Source organism: Callospermophilus lateralis, chromosome 11 (genome assembly GCF_048772815.1).
Source record: "Callospermophilus lateralis isolate mCalLat2 chromosome 11, mCalLat2.hap1, whole genome shotgun sequence".
In the NCBI taxonomy this organism is placed as follows: Eukaryota; Metazoa; Chordata; class Mammalia; order Rodentia; family Sciuridae; genus Callospermophilus; species Callospermophilus lateralis.
Window position 1 is genome coordinate 6,132,946 of NC_135315.1, and position 21,801 is coordinate 6,154,746.

At 44.9% G+C, this 21,801-nt stretch overlaps 2 protein-coding genes across 3 annotated transcripts; one reads left to right on the top strand and one right to left on the bottom strand.

Moving 5' to 3' along the window:
* Window positions 1–3,072: 3,072 nt before the first annotated feature.
* Kctd2 (potassium channel tetramerization domain containing 2) lies at window positions 3,073–16,516 on the bottom strand. The gene is made up of 6 exons (XM_076871762.2): window positions 16,024–16,516; window positions 14,186–14,294; window positions 11,741–11,832; window positions 8,556–8,651; window positions 6,552–6,677; window positions 3,073–5,680 (listed from the first exon to the last, which is right to left on the bottom strand). Exons 1-6 carry the CDS (start codon window positions 16,360–16,362, stop codon window positions 5,651–5,653), a joined length of 792 nt encoding a protein of 263 aa, XP_076727877.1. The 5' UTR covers window positions 16,363–16,516; the 3' UTR covers window positions 3,073–5,650.
* Window positions 16,517–16,582: 66 nt separating this feature from the next.
* Window positions 16,583–21,542, top strand: Atp5pd (ATP synthase peripheral stalk subunit d). 2 transcript variants are annotated; one of them, XM_076871763.2, is made up of 6 exons: window positions 16,583–16,689; window positions 18,319–18,449; window positions 18,721–18,817; window positions 19,728–19,799; window positions 21,171–21,233; window positions 21,342–21,542. In XM_076871763.2, exons 2-6 carry the CDS (start codon window positions 18,328–18,330, stop codon window positions 21,471–21,473), a joined length of 486 nt encoding a protein of 161 aa, XP_076727878.1. In that variant the 5' UTR covers window positions 16,583–16,689; window positions 18,319–18,327; the 3' UTR covers window positions 21,474–21,542. The 2 variants fall into 2 exon arrangements, with proteins under 2 accessions (XP_076727878.1, XP_076727879.1); XM_076871764.2 differs by lacking the exon at window positions 16,583–16,689 and adding an exon at window positions 17,952–18,021.
* Window positions 21,543–21,801: the final 259 nt, after the last annotated feature.

Here is a 21,801-nt window from a genome sequence, read left to right on the forward strand (position 1 = left end):
TTGTGAAGGTAGTTGAACTGATATCTCAGCTCAATAACAAATAATAATTTAATAAATTATTGTACTATGGGCACACAATACACTGCAATATTTTCTAATCTGTTATATTTTTTAAATGCCAAAAAGTAGGACTGTTTAAAGAACTGCAGCAGAGATATCAAATTGAAATGCCATGTGTGAATCTTGATAGAATTTTGGCTTAAAAAAGAAAAAAAGAACACCAAAACTTTGGGATAATTGGGGGAAATTTGAATGTGAACTTGATATTTATATATTATTGTGGAATTACTATTAATTTTCTTAGATGTGACATTGGTCATTACAGTCATGGGGAAGATTATCCTCATTTTCAGGAAATACCTGCAGATGTATTTAATGGTGAAGTGTTGCAATGTTTAAAAAATACTCTCAAATGGTTCAGCAAAACTTTTGTAATACAATTATGAAGCAAATATGAAAAAAAGTCAATAATGGTTGAATCAAAGTTGATGGTGTACAGGTATTCATTATATTATTTTTTCAGCTTTTCTATGTGTGTGGGAATTTTCATAATGTTGCGGGGGACAATATGAGTTTTGTCCTGATCAGCTGAGTTTCAGCCACTAAACCTAGAACACTGGTGTTGTAGTTGAAGAGTGTGTGCTCTGGGGCCAGACTACTGGATCTATCTCAGGGCCAGTCCCCTTTGCCTTTGAACCTCAGTTTCCCCAGTCCACGTGCTAGTTAGATCTGAGGAGACCTTTAAGAGGTGGAGCCTCCTGGGAGGTTGTTAAGTATGGGGGCATGCCCTTGGAAAGGGATTGAGATTCTTCTCAAGGGAGCCTGAATTCGAGCTGGGGTTGTAGCTTAGTAGTAGAGCACTTGCTTAGCATGTGTTGAGGCCCTGGGTATGATTCTCGGCACTACATATAAATAAATAAAATAAAGGTCCATCAACAACTTAAAAAAAAAAAGAGAGAGAGTAAATGTTATAAGAGTGAGCTTAGCCTCTCCTTCTGGTTTCCTGTCTCACCATGTGCTCTCTCCCTTTTATGAAGGCATCTGCCATGATGTGATGATTTAACCAGTATTTTTGCCATGTTGTCTGGACTAGCAGCCTCCAACACTGTGTGTAATCTAAATAAACCTCTTTTCTCTATAAGCTACCCAATCTTAGGTATTTTGTTATAGTTACAGAACACAGACTAATATGCAAATTCAAGAGCTATGGGACCTGGGCCAAACTACCTAGCACTTATGCCCAGGATTTCTCCATCAAAAACATGGGAATGCAAATAACTCATGAGTTATATGAATGCACTGAGAGTGTGGCTCAGAACTCAGAACTTGAGTACAGCTTTCTTCTATCAGGCAGGTGGTCATAGGGTTAAGTGAGAATGTTAGTTGAAACGCCTACAGAACCAAGCTCCAAGTCCACAGTGATGGTGATCACCATCCACCCTTTAAGAGCCAGCCTTGTGGAGACTTTCACCTCTGTCCATTGTCTTGAACTCCTTATCTCATACCAAGTTGGCTCCAACTCATTTCCAGTCCTCATCTGCCCATGAGTCTAGGCTTCTGACACCCTGATCTTCCTCTTTAAATCCTACAGTGTGCCTTCTAAGTTTGGGGATGGGGCTTAATCAGGATCTGCATTGCCACGCCACTGTACCTCTGCCCAGGTTCTGTGGCTCTCTCCTGGTTGGGACAGCAGCTTCCTGGCTGCCTGCCTCCTACCCCTGGCCCCAGCATCCCCTCCCCTCTGGTATTCTGCAGTCTTGGGCACTCAGACTTGAGACTTAGGTGTCTAGAGCATCTGGCTGGGTGTGTGTGGCACCTTCCAATTAGGTGCTTCTCAGCTATTTATCCCAATTGAGTAGAGCAGGAATATCTTGAGATATTTTTTTTTGTATTGGGGATTGAGCCCAGGGGCACTTAACCACTGATCTCTTTGAACCTCAGTTTCCCCAGTCCACATGCTAGGACTTGGGTTTGTTTTGAGTGTCTTCCAAGTCACATTTCCAGCCCTTTTCTGTATTTTATTTAGATGTAGAGTCTCACTGAATTGCTTAGTGCCCACTGTTGCTGAGGCTGGCTTTCAACTCTCATCCTCCTGTCTTCTCCTGAGCCGCTGGGATTACAGGTGTGTGCCACCTCGCCCGTCTCACATTTCTCCTTTTCCAGCTTGCTTTGGACAGCTCTGCAAGGCGGGTGGCAAGGTGAGGGGAAAAGAAGGGCTGTGCTCTTTCCTGTTTGCTTCCTGTTACCAGCAGATCCACGGGGATCAATGGCAGCAGCTGGCTTGGCAACGGCTTTGGTTTCTTGCAGTTCTCAGTCCCAGCAGCACCTGCCTGCATCTCCTCCGCGGGTCCCTCCTGTCAGTCTGCACTCAGCTCCAGCTCTCTCCACTGCTCTGTCCTGGGAGTAGACTGCACTCTGCAGTCCCCACGGCTGAGGCACCTCAGTGCTCCTGAGCCTTCCTTGCTCCACTCCTGGTCCTCAGCTGCCAGGTCTGTTTCCCAAATGGACCCAAATGGAGGCACCTGCCTCCCGCAATCCCTAGTCTGCAAGCATCTTGTCTCCCTACTTACAGGCCCTGTGTGGGAAAGGGTTCCTCCAACTATGCCTAAATACTTAATAGTAAGCTTTATATTCCTAAACCCCCAAAGTAAATAAAGGACCCCCACATGACCTCAGTGATAGACTTCCCACCATGCTGACTCATCTTCTTCCTGTGGAAAAATGGGCCCTGGTTGCTTCTCTTCCAGGGGCACATTTCCCTTAAAAACTTTCGCATACTCCTCCCATGTCCTTCCAGCTCTCTGGTAGGCAGCCCATCTGTCCCCACCTTCTGTTCCTCAGCACTCTCCTGGGCTTTTCAGATTCAGCAAAAGGACAGGGAGGAGGAAGAAGGCCCAGAGCCCCTCAGGCAGTTTTAACAGCAGGAGAAATGAGGACAGGGACAGTGAGCCATCTTCTGACACCAGCTTGAGAATTGGGGGAAGGGGCAGGGAAGCCGGAGAGGCAATGACTGAGAACATGGCCAAGGGCCAAGGTAGGGCATTTGTTTCATATCTTTATTGACAAAAAAAAAAAAAAAAAAGTCACAGCATTTCAAACACGTGAGTAGTAACAAAGGGCACCCACAAGTGACGGGCATGGTCTGAAAGGTCCAGACATCCAGACTAAAGGCCATGCTGGAGGGTGTGGGTGTCCCTTGGGCCCTATTCCCTCTCAGCCTCTCTACTGCTTCCCAGTCTTGCTGACACCCAAGCACAGTGTGACTATGCAGAAATGAAGTCACTTCCCAGGAGGCTGGGTGCCTTGCGGCCCAGCACGTGGGGAGGGAGGGTGGCGCTCCTGGGCCCAGCCAGCAGCATCTCAGCGGAGACCCAGGGCAGAGATAAAGGCAGAGATGCTCCCCACTTGGCAGTCTTGGAACAGCAGAAAGTGTGGGTCTCTGGTCATGTGACACCACCAAACCTACAGGCAGGCTGCTCTCCGCAGGGACCAGCAAGACTTCCAGGGAGAAGGCTTACAAGCAAGAACAATGGCAGGGTTCATAAAGGGTTTGGGAAAATACTTCCCAGGAGCCATGAGAAATGAGCCATCTTCAGATTCCTGGAGCATGGGAACAGTTAAACTGACCGGGCTGCAGTAAGAAAGGAAAAGTTTAATACCAGCCCCCAAAGAGAGCAGAAATGCCACCTGTCTGTGGCCCAGAGCACTGGGCCTAACACTCAAAAGCAGCTGTGGTATTCTACAAGGTTAAATGAAGATATCAGAGCATTTGCGAGGTACCTGCTCAACATCTGCCCTCCAGCCTTCTGGCTGACAAAGCTGGGGTGGGGACAGAGGCACTGGGACCAAACCCCAAGTATGAGCAACATAGTCCCAAACACTGCTGCTCCTCCCAGGTGGTCTGACATCACTTAACTCCATCATTTGGCCAAAGGGCTCTCTTCTGGGGTCTTCTGTCCTACGCTGAACAGAACATCTCTACTTGTCTTTGACTACACCCAAATCTTTTGTTTTCCTGAAAGGTGTGATAGGGTGGATGCCTGTGGCCCTTTGGAAGAAGGGGTGTCTACTCCTCCTGTAGGAAGTTCACCTAACACATTACAGCTATGAGAACACCAAGCACAGACAGACTTCTGAGGCGCCAACATGTACATTTACACTGTGTTGACGCAGGTGCAGAAGGAGCCCTGTACGCACGTTTCTACACTATTCTACAGAGAAGGAAAAAGTGAGACTCCTGAAAAAAGCTAAACCATCTGGGCATGGTCAGGCCACAAGGTCAATAGGCACTGGACAGAGTCTAGTCCCTCCAGAAATCACTAACCTTGAGCCCCTGGCAAGGAGCTGAACTGTGGAGCAGAGAGAACCTCAATGGTACACCTTCCTCTTCAACCATGTGCCTGCTGAAAGCTGTCTAGGGAAAATAAAGGCTTCTCCAGCCCCTCTGCCTCCCTGACTACTCATGGACACTCGAATTACAAGTTGCAATACAAGTTCTGTGGTCACAGCCTAAAGAGGCCTCTGTGGCATGCTGGTCAGAAAAGCACTCTATTCTCACCAATGTGGCAGTCCCCAGGAAGGAGCAGTGGTGGGGACAGAGACACAGGAAGTCTGCAGACTGCCCACCAAAGTGCACACACTGCTGGGGATGGTGTGGAGTCACTACAGTGCTGTGGGGCAGGTTTGCCAAGGTTAGACAACACCAAGGAGAGACAAAATATCGCACGTTTGGTCAGGGCATTTTCAAGACACAAATCACAGAAACAACACTTTTAGGTACGACATGACACATTTGGCAACTTCAAAACAGATAGTCTTCCCCACCCCAAGCCATCAAAGGATCCTCAAAGTCCTTTATCTTTGGTCCAGATTAAAAAGCCAGGGAAGATGGGGTCAATGGGTCTAAGAGGAGGCTGCAGAAGCAGCCATACCAACCACTGGCACTCCCCTGACTTGGTGCAGGATGCCACCTGTCTCAAACCTCTTCCTGAGGAGAGGCTGGTCACACTAAGCCCAGCTGCTGGAGACTAATCAGACAAAGACACTTGTGGGAAAGCAGGAACCGCCACCCTCCCAATGCAGAGGACACCCCAGCGTCTCCTGCCTGAGAGGCTCTGCTCAGGAGAATGTGGGTCCTCTGGTGATTCCATCCTGGCAGAACCTCAATTTGACACACTGAAGCTAGAACCCTCTGCATCTGCTACAAATCCTGGAGGGTGCCCAGCAGGGGGAAAGAGTGGCACACGCAAGTGAGACCAGGGCACGGCTTGGGACAGTCCTCCTTCCAGCTTCCCTGATGGCTAGGCTGTTTCCAAGGAGCTAGGCCTTCCTCCTCCTTCCTTCCCCCAGATCCCCAAAGGCTCCATTTGGAGACCCAGCATGCTGCTGTTGTAAAGATCTGTCACAACACTGGCTATAAGAACAAAAGCAGGTTCTGAAAAGGGGATCTGCAGCCAGAGGTGCGTCTGTCTGGAGTCCCAAGGGTGGGTGGGGTTCCTTTGGTTTTAACCACGACACTTCTTCACTGGGGCAGGCTCAGCTTTGCTTTGCAGTAGCTCGATTATCATACAGGTGTAGACTTAACTGCATGGAGCTGTTTTGCTGAATTGCCCTCTTGCCTTTCCGGATTCTGAAATTTTGGATTCTCAGCTTACATCCGAGATCCTCTCTCCTGAAGAATCTGAAAGTGGAAAATGGGGGAAAAGGTTGAGGTGCTGAGGAGATGACAAAGGGAAGGAAAGACCCACAGAAGCCTGGGTGTGTAGCTCAGTGGTCAAGCATGTGCTTATTAGTACGCACAGGCCCTGGGTTCAAACCCCAGCACTAAAAATAAATAATATAAAATTTAAACCAGTGTATATGATCTGATTACAGTGAAATTAAGTTATAATTTACAATAAAAATGATTTAAAAAAGAAAAAAGGAAAGACCCAGACTGCATCCACTGGACCCTGTGGACAGACATGGTGGTAAGGCAGACACTAACCCTTGAGAACCCTGGGACACTTGCTGAACACAGTTGGTCCTGAGTTTCTGTGCCACTGGACCAGTCTTCCCAAGCTAAGAAAATGGTTCAAGCTCCTTTCACCCTGTAGTTTAGAAGTGCATGCTTGTGTGTGTGTGTGTGTGTGTGTGTGTGTGTTGTGTGCATGCAGGTTTGTTGAGCACAGTGGAAGCAAAGAAGGTAGCAGTGTACAACAGATTTCTAGGAATGTAAGGGAGGGAAAGGTATGAAGAGACCTTTGTCCTTGAGGTGGGGGAAGAAGGACTGATACTGAGTTCTGAGATCTCTCCACGGAGTAATCAGTGCAATAAAATGTTGCTTTTTCACTGACTTGTCAAAGGCCAAAGAAACCTCTTCAGGTTCACATTTTCTAACTGAAAACCCCTGCCGAGGCTCCCTAAACCGTGATTAAAATTCAGCCGACAAAAGAGCCCAAAGAGGGAAGTGCAAAGCTGCTGCAGGAGGGGGAGGCGGGGAGGAGCAGCAGCCAGACTGCGGCAGAGGGCTGGGCCAAACCAGCACACAACCTGGACAAGCCGCTTCTTACCTTCGCCTTTTCACTTGGCTCTATGACGATGCCATTGGTAGAATTATTTAGTTCTCTGGAGACAACACAGAGGAATTCTGCCTGGTCCTCATTTCCATAGTTATAGGAAGATCCAATGCTGATCAGCTGGCAAAAGAAGATGGTGACCAAACAGGCAGTGATATGAAGGTAGTCAAGTGCACCCGTCATACCCTTCCCCGACTGGATTTTGTGGTTTTATTTCTCAAGGACAAAGAACCCTCTGACACTACTGAAGTCCTGGGGGTTAACTGCACCAGGAGATCATCAAGTAGGCTTCCCCAGAAGAGAAGTCTGAATTCTGTCACTGTTCCCTCACCCTAGCACTTGAAATCCTCCTAAAGGCAAACACAATCACTGTCAGTCAAATATGAGGTGAAGAAGAACGTTTCTGTGAATGAAAACGAATACTTGCTTCAGTCAAAACACAAACCGTCCATTTGTAAGTGGTAGTCCTAGACAGGAGGTGGAGGTGCAGAATCACTGAACAGCTTCCCAAAGGTGCACACTGCTGATACTTTAACCCTTTGGAGAAATGAATTCAGTGCCTATTCCTAAATCAGAAATACACATGCAGAGGGAGGAGCTGAGCCCAGGGTGAGGTCATCCTCACAAGTACACATGGCCACAAGATGGGAACTCCTTGTGGTCTGTCTGGGGTGGGGGCACTTCAGTTCCATGTTCAGCTTCCTCTCTAGATTATAGAAGCAAGAACAGATCGTCCCTCCACAGGGCATTAACAAGATGAGGAAGCAACATAAATTATCTATTGGTTTCACAAAAAACACTCATTTATAATTTGTTAAAAAAAATACAGGGGCTGGGGATATAGCTCAGTTGGTAGAGTGCCTTGTATGCACAAGGCCCTGGGTTCAATCCCCAGTACCTCAAAAAAAAAAAAAAAAAAAAAAAAAAAAAAAAAAAAACCAACCAAACAAACAAACCAAAAAAACATCAGCTTGGCTTAAGACTCTGTATCAGAGCAAATATGGAGAGGGTGGAGGGATAGTCAACCATGCACAGCATTTTGCCATCCACACCTGAGCAAAAGCCAGGCCCACTGGTCCTGCAGGGGGAGACAAGGGTGAGGAGCGTCCCAGCACTGGGTCTGAAGCCAGAGGCAGCTCTGCGTTTGATCTAGAACTGGGTAAGTTAACACAGATTCTAATTTTTATTTTACAAGGTAAACTTACAGTGACAGCTCAGGTGGCTTCTTCAACTCTACAAAAAAATATATTCCCTCTATTCACCCTCAACCTTCCTGTGTTTTGAAGACGATCGAAGAATTAAACAATTCTGCCATCTAATGGAAGAAAACAGTAAAACTTGACTCTCAGTAGTTTTGCTCTGATACTCAAGACCTGAGCACAAAGCTGAAAGAATCAGAGCAGAGAGAAGCATGGGCCACAACAAGCCACACTGGTCAGTGCATCTGATCCCCTCACAGCCACCTGCTCACCAAGCACTTATGAGAGAAGATAGGCTTGCTGTTGAACCACCTTCTTTAGGGACTCATTACAGAGCACTTTATTTTTTAAACACTTATTTTTTAGTTGTAGTTGAACAATATCTTTATTTTAACGTGATGCTGAGGATCGAACCCAGGGTCTCACACATGGTAGGCAAGCACTCTACTGCTGAGGCCACAACCCCAGCCCAACAGAGCACTTTTGAAAGGAATCTCTCTGAGGGAAGAAAAACCAAAGGGAATCTCTTTGAAGTCTAGAAAAGTTTGCTGGCTCTGTTGGAAATTGAGAATTCATACTCTGGATGTGAAGCTGGGAGATGTGGCTCTCTCCTCTCAACCCTCCCCAACCCATCACATTATAAGCAAGTAATGGGCACCAAGTAACTCTCTCTTCCCACATTTTGGAATGGATCTCACCGGGCCTTACCCATTTCCCAGGGATAGCAATTGGTTGGACAGCAATTGAGTTTGGCCCATTGGGTTGAGGTACCAGGATAGCTGTTCTTTGAGAAACATACCTGTTCAAATTTCCAGCCGTCAGACATGGTGGAGACCATCTGTGTGAGCTCTTCCTCTTGGCACTGCAGGACCCTGTACACATGCTTCACGGGGCCCTGTAACAAGTAGGCAGACTGAGGACCGCAGCACAGGGGGCAGCTGCTTGGTGAGGCCTGCAGAGGCTCTTGACCACCCATCATCCCACAACCACAGCATTGGGTTCTCAATGAAAACTCACCCAAGGAAAGAAGGGAAAAAGGGACCAAGAACATCAATCAGTGGGTGAACTAGTTCTAACTTGGGAGGGTGAATTATGAGAACAACTATGTTAACACACTTAAGATTGCATCTATTTCCATAATAACTCTGCATGAGAAAGTCATACTTTTTTTCTTCCCCCTGAAGTGGCTTAAACTGATGTGTATGCTAAAAATATAACAGCATATTTTGGTTTATTCAGACTGATGTAAGTGATTATAAGAGTAATATATTAATATAAATATTTGATTTTTGTCTTAAATTTCTGGTAGAGCTCCCCAAACCCTTGGAACCTCCTATATAGTAAGAGTCTTTGGGAGTTAGGGGTATGGCTCAGTGTAGAGCTCCTGCTTAGCATGCCTGAGGTCCTGGATTCCAACCCCAGCACTGTATAACAAAAACAAAAATGAAACACTACAAAGAGTATTGCATAACTATCATTGACCAAGGTATTAAAAATTTCCTCCCATATAAAGTATATGACAAATCTGCTAAGGATTTCAATTGGCTCTATCTATATACCTGGAAACAATCAGGTATGTGTGTATGCATTTGTGTGCATGCTGGGAATTGAACCCAGGGCCTTACACATGCTAGGCAATTGCTCGACCACTGAGCTATACTCCCAGCCCTTTTTATATTTTGAGACAAACTTTAAGATCAAGCTAAATTGCTCAGGTTGTCCTTGAACTTGTGATCCTCCTGTCTCAGCCTCCAGAGACATAGAGATTACAGGCATGTACCACCATGCCCAGCCATTCCCCAGTACTTTATATTTTTTTGTTTTGAGATAAGATCTTACTAAATTGCTGAAGCTGGCCTCAAACTTATGATCCTCCTATCTCAGCCTCTCAAGCTGCTGGAATTATAGGAGTGTGCCATTGCACCCAACTGGCCAGATGATTTGTATTACAAAAATGTTGAGCATCACCAAAGATCTGTGATACTAGCACAATTACCCAAGTCCCAAGTATTTAATATGGCATTATAGTGCCTCTGTTTTTCCTCTTCCAAAGTAAACCACAGGTGCTCCAAAAAGTACCAAGATAAATCAGCTACAAAAATAACACTAATGACAGCAAAGCAGTTAGAATGGTAGCAACTGCTAAACAAGCTAAGAGGCCACAAGAGAAAAGGTGGGTTAGAATCCCCACATCTTGGACGTGGTTGAATGCCTGCCACATGTGAGGTGAGGGACTGCAGACAAATTAAAGGAGGTAATGTTTGGAAATCCATACACAGCCAACTTCATCTGAAAACCATGTGCACAAAGGCAAAAGAGGGTGTCTTTGAACAACATCAAATCCATTTCTCAGAGTTTCACTAAATAAAAAGAAGAGATGGAAAGATTAACATCAAAAAGGTCTTGACAGTCCCAGAACAAAAAAGCTTCCAACTGGGTATAAATCTACAAGCCTTTAGGATCTAGGGGACTAATTAACTTAGTTGCTATCATCAAACAGAAATCTTATAATGCTCTCAAGGAATTAGTTTATGGTAAAGAACAGAGAATGTTCAGATACCATGATTTGAAAACATTCAATATGTAGTTCATATGGTACCATCAACATTTCTACTAAGAAATCAAGTATTTTTTAGAATGTGGAAAAATAAGGATAAAACTAATTTCCAAAAATGTCTAAGCTATTAAATATCTGTGGTAGTAAAAGATACCAGACGTGTACAATGGCAAAGGGACTGGTGATACCCGATTGTGTCTCACATGAACATCTGCAAACCAACTACGAATTCACCTTTGAACATTAACAAGGAACCTTTTAGCAGTAGACCAGATGAGTCTTCTTTCTACCTTTGCAAATAGCCAGAGATAGAGGGGATGAGAGATTTATTTCATTTCTGGGTCACTCCTGCCAGTTTTCATCCAGATATTCCATTTACAGCCAGAAAATGTTGATACATGAAATCTGATGCAGAAAGAGCAGAGTGCTATTAAAGAGAAACCGACTGCCTTCTTTTTTAACAGCAGACAAGTCCTAGGCTGCAATAGATTAAATAAAACATCCACCACCAGTAGCTGGTGGGATAAGAGGCAATCGTGCTACAAAGCAGATGGCTGTGGTGGAAAAAAACTCAGCCCGGTTTCTGCAACTCTGCAGTTGTTCTTTCTTAAACAAAAGAAAGGGAGGGTCTGTTTCTCCTACTAGACTTGGGGTCAAGGACCTTCTGTTACACACAGAATCCAAATGACCTAATAGATCCTGAGTGGCCATACAGACATATGATGAATGACATGAGAAAATATAATAAGTTAAGTATGCTCTATTATCTCCCCTTCCCTCAAACTTGTGGGAAATTCTGCTTCATTTGTTACCATATTTACTGAGTAAATACAAAGATCCAGACATCCTAATAAAAAGAGAAGCTTGAGGGCTGGGGTTGTGGCTCAGTGGTAGAGCACTTGCCTAGCATGTGAGAGGCACTGGATTCAATCCTCAGCACCACATAAGAATAAATAAATAAAATGTCTATCAATAAAACATTAAAAAAAAAAAAGAGAGAGAGAGAGAGAGAAGCTTGAGTATCATTTTCTTGGAAGCATGAGTCATAGCTGATTTCAAGGGACTTGCAGGAGCTAGATGTGACATGCTTACAGGCCAGCAGGTAGAAGCAAGAGCTTGTTTAGGCTTTATGTTGAAAGTGATGGACCTTAGGTCAGAGAGAGCAGGCTTTGGACCTAAAATAGCCTTGGCCATATGGCGAGCAGTGACATTTTCTTCTCAAGGAACATAGCTGTTCTGTTTTATTATTCATTCTTTTTGTGCTGAACAACCCTGGCCAAGTAGGTACCATCTGCATAGCAGACGGACAGTGTTCTATACAGACTCTAGCTCTGAGGGAAAAGCCATCCCTTTCAAGTCATAGTCAGACACTCAGACACAGAGAGCCACTGGGGACACTTTCCCCTTAACAGTTCAAAACACCTTACTTGTGAAGTTCTGTTCTCGTTGTCTCGTATCCTTTCCTTAACCAGCCGCACGAGAGAGGCAATGTTGTAAAACTCTGCTTCCTCCAGCACACCTAGAACAAGGACCAGACTGGTCAGGAATATTTGAGCTCACCAGGAAAACAGCAACTAGAGGCTTGCCAAAAACTGCATTTGTCATATATAAATTCAGTCTCTCTCCTTCAGCTTTGGAAATGTCTCTTTGATGTTTAGCGTATACCCACAAACTTTTCCCCAACCAAGTCAAGCACCAGGGACTGCTTTGCTCACTGTTTCACCCCCACTGTTTATGTTTGGCCCCTGCCCATTAGCTATAGGACACCTTCCATATGTCACTTAATTCCTGGAACTAGTCACATTGGCCATCTCCTGAGCTTGCAATTTTTACCCAATTTTCCCTTAAAAGGACTGGCAGATAGGTGTGTATAACCCTATGTGTATTGAATTTAATGGGATACTTATTATTTTGAATAATATAAAAGGCAATCATTGAAAAACTCTCATGCGAAACAAAATCAAAGGCCTTAGAAAGGAAAACTATCAGATGTGTGATCCCGTACCAGGAAAAAAAATTTGCTATAGTGGCCATTATTAGAACAGTTGGTAAAAATGAAATATAAACTGCAGATAGAAGTATTTATCTACATTAAATTTCCTAAGTTTCAAAGTAGGGTTATGTGTTCTTGGGAAAAACACACAGAAATATTCAGGGGTAAAGTTTGCAATCAGAAATTTAGAACTATGGGAGGAGAGGAGAAAGAAGAGAAGATGAAAAGAAGAGAGGGGGAGAATGAATGTTAGCATAAATATAACAAGAAATGTTAAAAATCAGTGAATGTAGCCAGCATTGGTGGTGTAGCCTATAATCCCAGAGACCAGGAGGCTAAGGCAGGGGGACTGCAAATTCCAGATCAGCCTGGGCAACTTACTGAGACTCTGTCTTAAAATCAAAAATAAAAAGGGCTGGGCTGGGATTGTGGCTCAGTGGTAGAGCGCTTGCCTAGCATGGGTGGGACCCAGGTTCGATTCTCAGCACCACATTAAAAAAAATAAAGGCATTGTGTTGTGTCCATCTATAAAAAAAGATATTTTTTTCCTCTCTCTCTCTCTCAAAAAAAAAAAAAAAGAATTATAAAAAAATAATATAAATAAATAAAAAGGACTGGGGATATAGCTCAGTGGTAGAGTGCCCCTGGGTTCAATCTCCAGCACAGGGGGTATAGGGGGTGCGGATTGGCGAACCTGGGTAAAAAGAGTGTTTTGTACTATTCTTGCCCTTTTTGTAAGTTCAAAATTATTTCAAAAGAGTGTTGTGTTTTTTTTCTTTTTTTAATTAAAGGCATTAGAAAAATGTTAATTAGGAGTTGGTAATTGTTGAAGTTGAATGGCAGGTACATGGCAGGTACATGGAATTTAATGTTATTTTTTCTTTAGTTATAAATGGACACAATACCTTTATTTATTTATTTTTATGTGGTGCTAAGGATTGAACCCAGTGCTTCATATATGCCAGATGAGCTCTCTACCACTGAGCCACAACCCCAGCCCAATATACTATTCTACTTCTTGCTTATGCCACCAAGCCCAGCCTCATTATTTTTGTATGAATTTGAAATGTTTTTCAAAGAAGGACACTTAAAAAAACCCCCCCCAAAAAAAAACCCAGAATGTTTCCAAATCTCCCCCTACAAGAGAGCAACTCCTCTTTTTATTGCCTGAAATAGAACTGTTTTGCCATCACCTCATTAATGAGTATAGCCATTACAAGCTTTCTTAGCTCAAGCTCCGACATCAGAGTGCCCTGGATTTAGAAAAGGAACCTAAACTTCAGTTGAATGCCTCCAGTGAGACCAAGAGAAAGAGAGCTAGACCCACTTAACAGTCTAAATGCTCTACAAATCAAAAAGATGAGGCAACCAATAACATACCTAACAATGAACTAGAGAATGAATTAGGTCAGCCTCAAAAATTTACAGGGAAGCATGAGACCAGAGTTTGAAAAAAAAAAAAATGAGGCCAAGCCTTTATTATTTTTTTTACAGCTGCAAGTTCAAACTAAAACTGAAAATATGAATAATTGAATGTTAGAGATGTGGTGCTTCAGGCTATGGACATTCACTTCTAGCTCATAAGTAAATGTAAAAAAAGGATTGTGACAATTCTGCAGGCTCAAAAAAAATTCCTGAAGCTATCTGCAAAGCTGAGCTACCTACCTTCCTTCTAACTAAGAAAGCTAAACAAAGCCCTATGGGGCTTCCTTCAACAAGATTCTCTCAAACAAGACTAGGCAACTGGAGGCTTCCTGCTCACTTTCATAAACCTGTACACCTGTATATGAGCCCCACAAAAACCTCAAACAAAACTCAAGTCTCTAACAGCCTTAATTGACCTAAATTTTGAAAAATTCAGTGTAAACAGAGCTCTTACCTTCTTCTGCCAACTCCTTGGTAATGATGAGTTTCCCATGGCGGAGGTAGTTTAGGATAGGACCAAAGTAAGTGGGGTCTCTGTCAATCAGATAGGCTCCTGTTTCATCCTGCCAACCAAGCACAAGGGTATCACTGGAACTTTCAGTAACATTTTTAAATTGAGAGGGCTCCTTCTCTTTGCCAGTGCCCTAAGACAATTCAGTTCTTCAGCTAAAAAAAACAAAAACAAAAACAAAAATGTAGCAAGGAGCTGGGGTTGTGGGTTCAGCAGTAGAGCTCTTGCCTAGCACATGACAGGCCCGGGGTTTGATCCTTAGCACCATTAAAAATAAATAAAATAAAGGTATTGTGTCATACAACTACTAAAAAATAAATATAAAAAATTTAACGAGGACAAATTTTGCTAGACATTTGCTTATTACAAACTATTGGCTGGCTTCGTGCATCTTGTGTTTTAAGATCATTTCAGGTCAGGTGTCAGAGATGCACAGTCATAGCCATCATCTAGGTGTTTATTTACTGGTGAACTTCTACAATCTTTGCTTGGACAATTACCAACATTCTTCAGTGGTATATTATTTAAAAAGGAGGAAGAAAATGCTAAGGCTGCATGACTTAAATCTTTGTTTGAGATGGACAGTCTTATTCTCCATTGCCCCCAATTCACATTCCTGATTCTAAGAAAACCTCTGCTCAGCTGGCCACACTCCTGAGCTCCAGGCCAACACCAGTGGGAGTCTCTGCATTGCCAGCTGTAATCTCACACACCCAGAGATCTGTGCCCAGAGGAAGCGTGGTATTGCCAGGACTTGGCTCCAAACAGCTTTAATCCTACTCATCTTTACAGTAAAAGGAACAAGATGAAACTGGTTTATACAGCCATAAGGAAGATTCAGGGTATATAAAAATAATTCCACATAAACAAGAGTTTTGGAATCTTTTTTTAAAGTTAGGGCAGGATGGGTTTCCATCAACCTGAGATTTATTAGGAAATGAAATGAAAAATGAAACAAATGAACGTTTATGCAATCCCAATTCTGTTACAAGTTAACTGGCTGAGTGCTGTGTAGGATACAAAATGGTGTAAGTTATTGTCAGTGGCTCTAAGTTGGGAATTAAAGACGAATCTGTAAAAGTTAAAAACATTGATTCAAACAGTTCAAACTGGAAAAGGAAGTGTCTCATAACCTCTCAACCCTTTGGTTAGCATCCATGCATCTTGTCTAGCAGTATTTCTGGGTCTTACTTTTTACTGTCTTAACCGAGTCAACCTAGATTTGCAATGGATCTCAGGGACCTAAACAGCATCAGTAACCAGGTACAAGTTCTGGGACCAGGACTTTAGGAAAACAGAGTAATATAACAAGAGGGACTTCCTGGAGCGATGGAAGCCACTGTCAGACCCAGGCTTTAACCCGGCTTGGCACGGGGGTCCGGCACGAAGTGTGAGGGAGCTACAGAGCTCCCTTCGCTTGCCCTGACCCAATTCTGGATGTATTTGGCATCAGCAGTGAGGGGCGGAAAGGCAGCCAGGGAAAACTCGAGAGGCTGGGAGGACAGGGAAGCGGGTGTGGAGCCGGCTCTTGGGTGCGGGTGGGCAGCGTGGGGAAGCGCTGCTGAGAACCAAGGGCGGGGTCGCAGAGAACCGGGGTGTGCCTGAGGATGCGGGAATGGCGCGTCCTCCTGAGGCCCCGGGTGGCCCAGGGGGCGGGAAGGGGGAAGGGGCCCCGGTCTGAGCGCCCTGCCTGTGAGGAGCCTGCCCGGGCAGGACTCAGGAGACCGACTGGAAGCCAGGGAGTCCACAGGCCCGGGGGCGCGCCCGAGGGCGGGGCGCACCTTGTCCGAGTCCAGCTCCGGGTCCTCCTGGCAGCAGAGGCGGCAGAGGAAAGACTTGGGCTCCCGGCCTAGAGTCTGCCTGGTGGTCACGAAGTAGGTGCCGCCCACGTTCAGCCGGACCCAGCGGGCCGCGCCGCCGCCCCCCGCCCGCTCGGGCGGTCCAGGACCTGGGTCCAGCGGCTGCGCGACGGCGGCGGGCAGGCGGGCGTGTCCGCGCGGCGTGGGGCCAGCCGGGCGAGGACTGGGGGGCCCACGACCCGGGCCGCCACCGTCGCCCGCCCCGCTCCCGCCACCCCCTCCCAGCCCTGCCATCGCCGGGTCCAGCTGCAGCTCCGCCATCTTGGGCCGCCACCGCCGCCGCCGCCGCCGCTGCCCGCGCGCCACCGGACCGGCCCATTTCTAGGCAGGGAGAGCCGGGCCGGCCCATCGGCGGGGGTGGGGCAGGGGGAGAGGGACGGGAGCGCCCCTAACTAGCGGGGACCCTGGCGGCGCAGGCGCCGCGCCCGCCCCAGGGGGCGGGACTTCCTAAACCAGCTCCGTCTCTATTGGCTGACATGTGAAGTGAGGGCTGCCCCTTTGTCTTTGGGATTGGATGAGGGGAGGTCTTCCGGTGATCCACTTCCGTTACTTGCTGCTGAGGACTACGCTCTGCTGGGGTCGGTGAAGGTGAGTGGGGTTCGGGGCGTTAAGTGCGAACCCCGCAGAGCTCTTCTGCTTTGCGTCTTCCCAACCTCGCGTTTTCCTTGTTGCACCCCGCCGAGGACGCCGAGCTCCCGGGGTGTCCCGCTGGCAGAGTGCCCGGGGTGTAGCTGCGCTTTGCCCCGCATTCCCTTCTTTACTCCACCCGGCGCGCGAGGTCGCGGGCCCTAGCTGTCACCTGGCCGCCGCTAGTGTGGGCGCTGCCACAAACTGTCTGGCACAGTCTTCTGCTCCCAGCGCGGCGATCTCGATCTTATGGTTGTGAGGCAGGGACACACTCTACAGAGTTAATGCTGAGGGACATTTAGCAGGCTGCGGGGCTGCGCCTTGCCCTGCATCTGGAGCGTTCCAGGATTCCAGTTTGTGCAGCGTTCAGGACTTCTAAGCTCCAGGGTTCATTTACCCGTTGAACGAGTATTCATTGTACTTGTGACCTGTTCTAGGCGCTGGGGAATAAGCTATAAACGAAAGGGGGAAAGCCCTTTTCATTTAACTCTATCTTCAGGTGCTTGGAAGAACCTCTGTAAAAACATTGATTGTCTGGCATCTTGGTTTCCTAACAGTCTTAACCCTAACGCTTACGGGAGGGGAAGGAAGAGAGGTGTTGTTTGTTTTGGTACCAGGTATTGGACCCGGTGGTACTTAGCTACAAGCCATCTCCCCAACCCTTTTTATATTTTGAGACAGGGTCTCTGATTTGCCTAGGGCCTCCTTAAATTGCTGAGGCTGTGAACTTCTGATCCTTCTCCCTCAGTCTCCCAAGCCAATGTGAATACAGGCATGCACCACCATGCCTGGAGAGTCAGGTGTTTTAACAACTTTCTTCACCTTTTTCGAATCCACTCCATAGCTTGTAGAGAACTTTGACTTTACAGACTTCTAATTTCTGACCCTGATCTTAATTTAAATGAATTAAGTTTTCCTGTATGGCCTTGGTGTAAGACAGCTGCAGCCAATTTTTATTTTCTCTCATATTCATCTTTGTATGGAATGCCTCTTAAAATGCAGGGTATGTAAGAGTGCAGTGGTGGGTAATTAGATATTAATCAGAAGGGTGCAGGTCTATGACCAATCTGGTAGGGTATAAGATCATACTGCAAGATGATGTGCATCTTGATTGTTTTTTTGTTGGCAGTGGGGATTGAACTCAGGTTATGTGCAGGCTAAGTAAGTGTTCTACCACTGAGCTACATCCTTAGTGCCTTTAATTTTATTCTGAGACAGGGTCTCCTAAGTTGCCCAGGCTATCTGGAACTTGTGGTCCTCCTGCCTCAGCCTCCTGAGTGACTGGGATTACAGGTGTGCACCCCTACTCCTGACTGGGAGCTGGGCTTTTAAGGATGAATAGGAGTTGGGGGAATACAGAAGGACAATCTAGTGGAAGAGAACACATTTATATGCTGGGTTGTATGGTTAATTTGAAAAAGTAAACCACCCTTTCTTGATTTTATTAAAACTCATTCCTCTAATTGATAAAATAAACCCACCAAGCACTAAAAGGATGCTGATCTATTTTAAAAACTTGCATGTTTCTAAAATGCCCTTCTTCAGAGGATTCACTCCAGGATCACTGTTTTGATCTAACCTTTCTTCCAGGATCCCAAGATGGCTGGGCGCAAACTTGCTCTGAAAACCATTGATTGGGTAGCTTTTGGGGAGATCATTCCCCGAAACCAGAAGGCTATTGCTAACTCCCTGAAGTCCTGGAATGAGACCCTCTCCTCCAGGTCAGTATGTTCCTGAGAGGGAACCCCCTACTTTCCACTGAATCTAGAAACAATGTTTTGGGATTGCATATGAATTTTTGATACTCTTCAAACAAAAGAATAAAGAAATCCATGCATTTTCCAAATGAAAGTATTTTGGGGCATCATTGTGATGACAAAAGAGAAAAGTTGATGACACCCTATACCACAGGAATAAAGAATAGGGAAATTACTGTGTGAATATTCTGTTTCTCATGGAACAAACCTGACTTTTGCATTTGCATGTGAGCAGGTTGGCTACTCTGCCTGAGAAACCACCAGCTATCGACTGGGCTTACTACAAGGCAAATGTTGCCAAGGCGGGCTTGGTGGATGACTTTGAAAAGAAGGTGAGACTTCAGATAACTAAAGCACTGATCTTGTTAAGTGGCTTGTGAATGGGGAGTAGGAAGGTACATATACTACGGAAGATGACAGGGTAGATAAGGTAGATATGCTATATGACAGTAGGGGAAGAAGGGTGATGTTAGCACTCAGATCCCAAAGGAGTTTTAGGAAAGATGGATGTGGCCAAAGCCCTTGCAGTGATAGGATTTGAGAATTCAGGGTCTGTTCAGTCAAAGGAACACTATGGCCTTGCTGCCTGGAGCCAGACAACTGTTAGAGTTTCTGTCTAACTCTGCCTGAGTTCCATTTTAGCTTCTCGCTATCTCCTTTTGATACAGACCAACATCTTTTCTGCCCTTTTACTGTTTCCCTCCTTTTTCTCTGCTCTTTTTTATTATCCCTTAGAGCTGTAATTTCTGATTTATCTGTCCTCTCATGATATTTACACATTAAGTCTCAATATCCAAAGTTCATTTGCTTCTCCACTTGAGGGTAGTGTTAAGTGCTGGGCTATAACATCAAGCAGTCTTCTAAAGACCATTTTTATCTCCATCATATATCATTACTTCTGCTGATAAGATCTCTGGGGTTTCATGTCAAAGACAATTCAGGTCTTCTTCAGAATTTGAGGCTATTTTTCTTGTTAAGTAAAGCTGTCCTTTCCAGATGAAGAAACTGAAGTTCATTGTTATAAAGAAATATCCAAGGTCTTCAGTCAGTCAGTGATGGAGCTGAGAAGATCCTTGAGCTCCTCTTCCCAGTAAAATATTCTCTCTACTACAACATCTGAAATGATATTGGTTTCTTCTTGGGGTGGAGAATATGCTTTAATATGATCTTTAAGGAATAACTTTGAGCCCTTTCTTTGGACTTCTGGGTATATTGCTGCCAACTCACTGTCCCTGTTTATAGTTTAATGCCCTGAAGGTTCCTTTGCCAGAGGATAAATATACTGCACAGGTGGATGCTGAAGAAAAGGAAGATGTGAGTAATCAATGTTCTTTATTCTAAGTTTCTTTTTTTTTTCATATATATATTAGTTGGACACAATACCTTTATTTATTTATTTTTATGTAGTGCTGAGGATCAAACCCAGGGCCTCACACATGCTAGGCGAGTGCTTTACCACTGAGCCACAACCCCAGCCCTATTCTAAGTTTCTTAACCCATTGTGCCCCAGCATCTCCTGTATAGGACACATGTGAAAATTTTGAGCTGGATTACTAGGACAGCTTTTTATTACTTAGCAGCTAGTAAAAGGTAGAACAAATTAAATTGAAAATTAAGACGCTGCTGGGCATGGTGGTGCACACTTGTAATCCCAGTGGCTCTGGAGGCTGAGACAGGAGGATCATGAGTTCAAAGCCAGCCTCACCAAAAGCAAGGCACTAAACAACTCAGTGAGAACCTGTCTCTAAATAAAATACAGAAAATAGGTCTGGGGATGTGGCTCAGTGGTCGAGTGCCCCTGAGTTCAATCTTTGATACCAAAAAAAAAAAGTGTGAACAGTAATAAAAAGGAATGAACTGTTAATAAATCCTACAACATGGATTAATATCAAAATAATTATGCCGAAAGGCAAGGGTGGTGTAATCCCAGTGACTGGGGAGGCTAGGACAGGAGGGCTACAAGTTCAAGGGCAGCCTCAGCAACTTACTGAGGCCCTGTCTCAAAATAGAAAAAGGACTGGCAATGAAGCATAGTGGTAGAGTGTCCCTAACCAAGTTCAGTTCCTAGTGTCAAATAATAATAATTACTATGCTCAGTTAAAAAAGCAGCAAGAAAAAAATGCAAATACCATATGATTCTATTTGTGTAAATCTCTACTAATCTATAGTGACAGAAGGTACATCAATGATTGCCTGGGGATGGGAGGGAGAAGGGTAATACATATGCTCACTGTTTCGAGCATGGTGATGATTTCACAGGTAGATTCCTACATTAAATGGTGCTCTTTAAATATGTGCACCTTATTATATGTCAGTTATACCTCAACAGAGCTGTCAAAGGCAAGGTATTGAAATTAGGTAGAAAAATTATCCAGGTGTTCAGATACATAACTGAAACATTGGGACCTGATGACTCCCCCAAAAAGAAGTCTGGCTTGGTGGTCAGGTGTCTTGTCCTGGCTATTCAGTGCCCAGCCCTTATGAAACAGGCCATACAAACCTGTTTTTGTACCTGGGCTGCTTTGTGCGTGTTAGCAAAAGCTGTAGTTTAGTTCTCAGTAGGCAGGCAGCTACATCTCCACAGGGCAGGAGAGCAAGAGCAGCCTGGGGACTTCCCATACCTTGGGAGCTTCAGGGTCAGGTTACAACCTGGTTTCACAACAGAATCTGTTGGTTCTCTTAAAGGTAAAAAGTTGTGCTGAGTTTGTGTCTCTCTCAAAGGCCAGGATTGAAGAATATGAGAAACAGGTAAGGATGAACCACAGGCTTTGCCTTTGGTATATTTTATATCTTTCTTAAGTTCTTGTTTTGCATTTTGTAGCCCTATTTCCCCTAACACATTTCTGCTCTTTCCAGCTGGAGAAAATGAAGAACATTATTCCATTTGATCAGATGACCATTGAGGACTTAAATGAAGTCTTCCCAGAAACCAAATTAGACAAGAAGAAGTATCCCTATTGGCCTCACCAGCCCATTGAGAATTTATAAAACTTGGATCCACGAGGAATCTCTGCCCTTGTATTACAAACTCTGCACATTAAAAATATTAATTATATAGTTCTGAGTGTGTCATCTTTTCTGTGTTTGAGATATTTAAACCTCCCTCTTAGGTGTGGAAAGGTGAGCCCAAATATGTCAGGCCAGTCATCTAAATTCAAACTGTGTAGGAGTCAACTACTGAGGCCTTAGGGCTGCTAAAATTTTAACAAAGTATGTTTCCCTGGGGTATGATAGGGAGGAATTGTCCACTGGGGCTCTGGAACTTCATCTTTGCTTTCAAACCACAAGAAGTGCCACCTTTGGCTTGTCTTCAGTA

Excerpts from the sequence above, each read along its gene's own strand:
- Kctd2 (XM_076871762.2), bottom strand. The coding sequence starts at position 16,362 with ATGGCGGAGCTGCAGCTGGACCCGGCGATGGCAGGGCTGGGAGGGGGT. Across the intron at positions 14,295-16,023 it reads CGGAGCTGGACTCGGACAAG|GATGAAACAGGAGCCTATCT; the intron begins GTGCGCCCCGCC and ends CTTGGTTGGCAG. Across the intron at positions 8,652-11,740 it reads ACGAGAACAGAACTTCACAA|GGCCCCGTGAAGCATGTGTA; the intron begins GTAAGGTGTTTT and ends TACTTGTTACAG.
- Atp5pd (XM_076871763.2), top strand. The coding sequence starts at position 18,328 with ATGGCTGGGCGCAAACTTGCTCTGAAAACCATTGATTGGGTAGCTTTT. Across the intron at positions 18,450-18,720 it reads AATGAGACCCTCTCCTCCAG|GTTGGCTACTCTGCCTGAGA; the intron begins GTCAGTATGTTC and ends GCATGTGAGCAG. Across the intron at positions 21,234-21,341 it reads TTGAAGAATATGAGAAACAG|CTGGAGAAAATGAAGAACAT; the intron begins GTAAGGATGAAC and ends TGCTCTTTCCAG.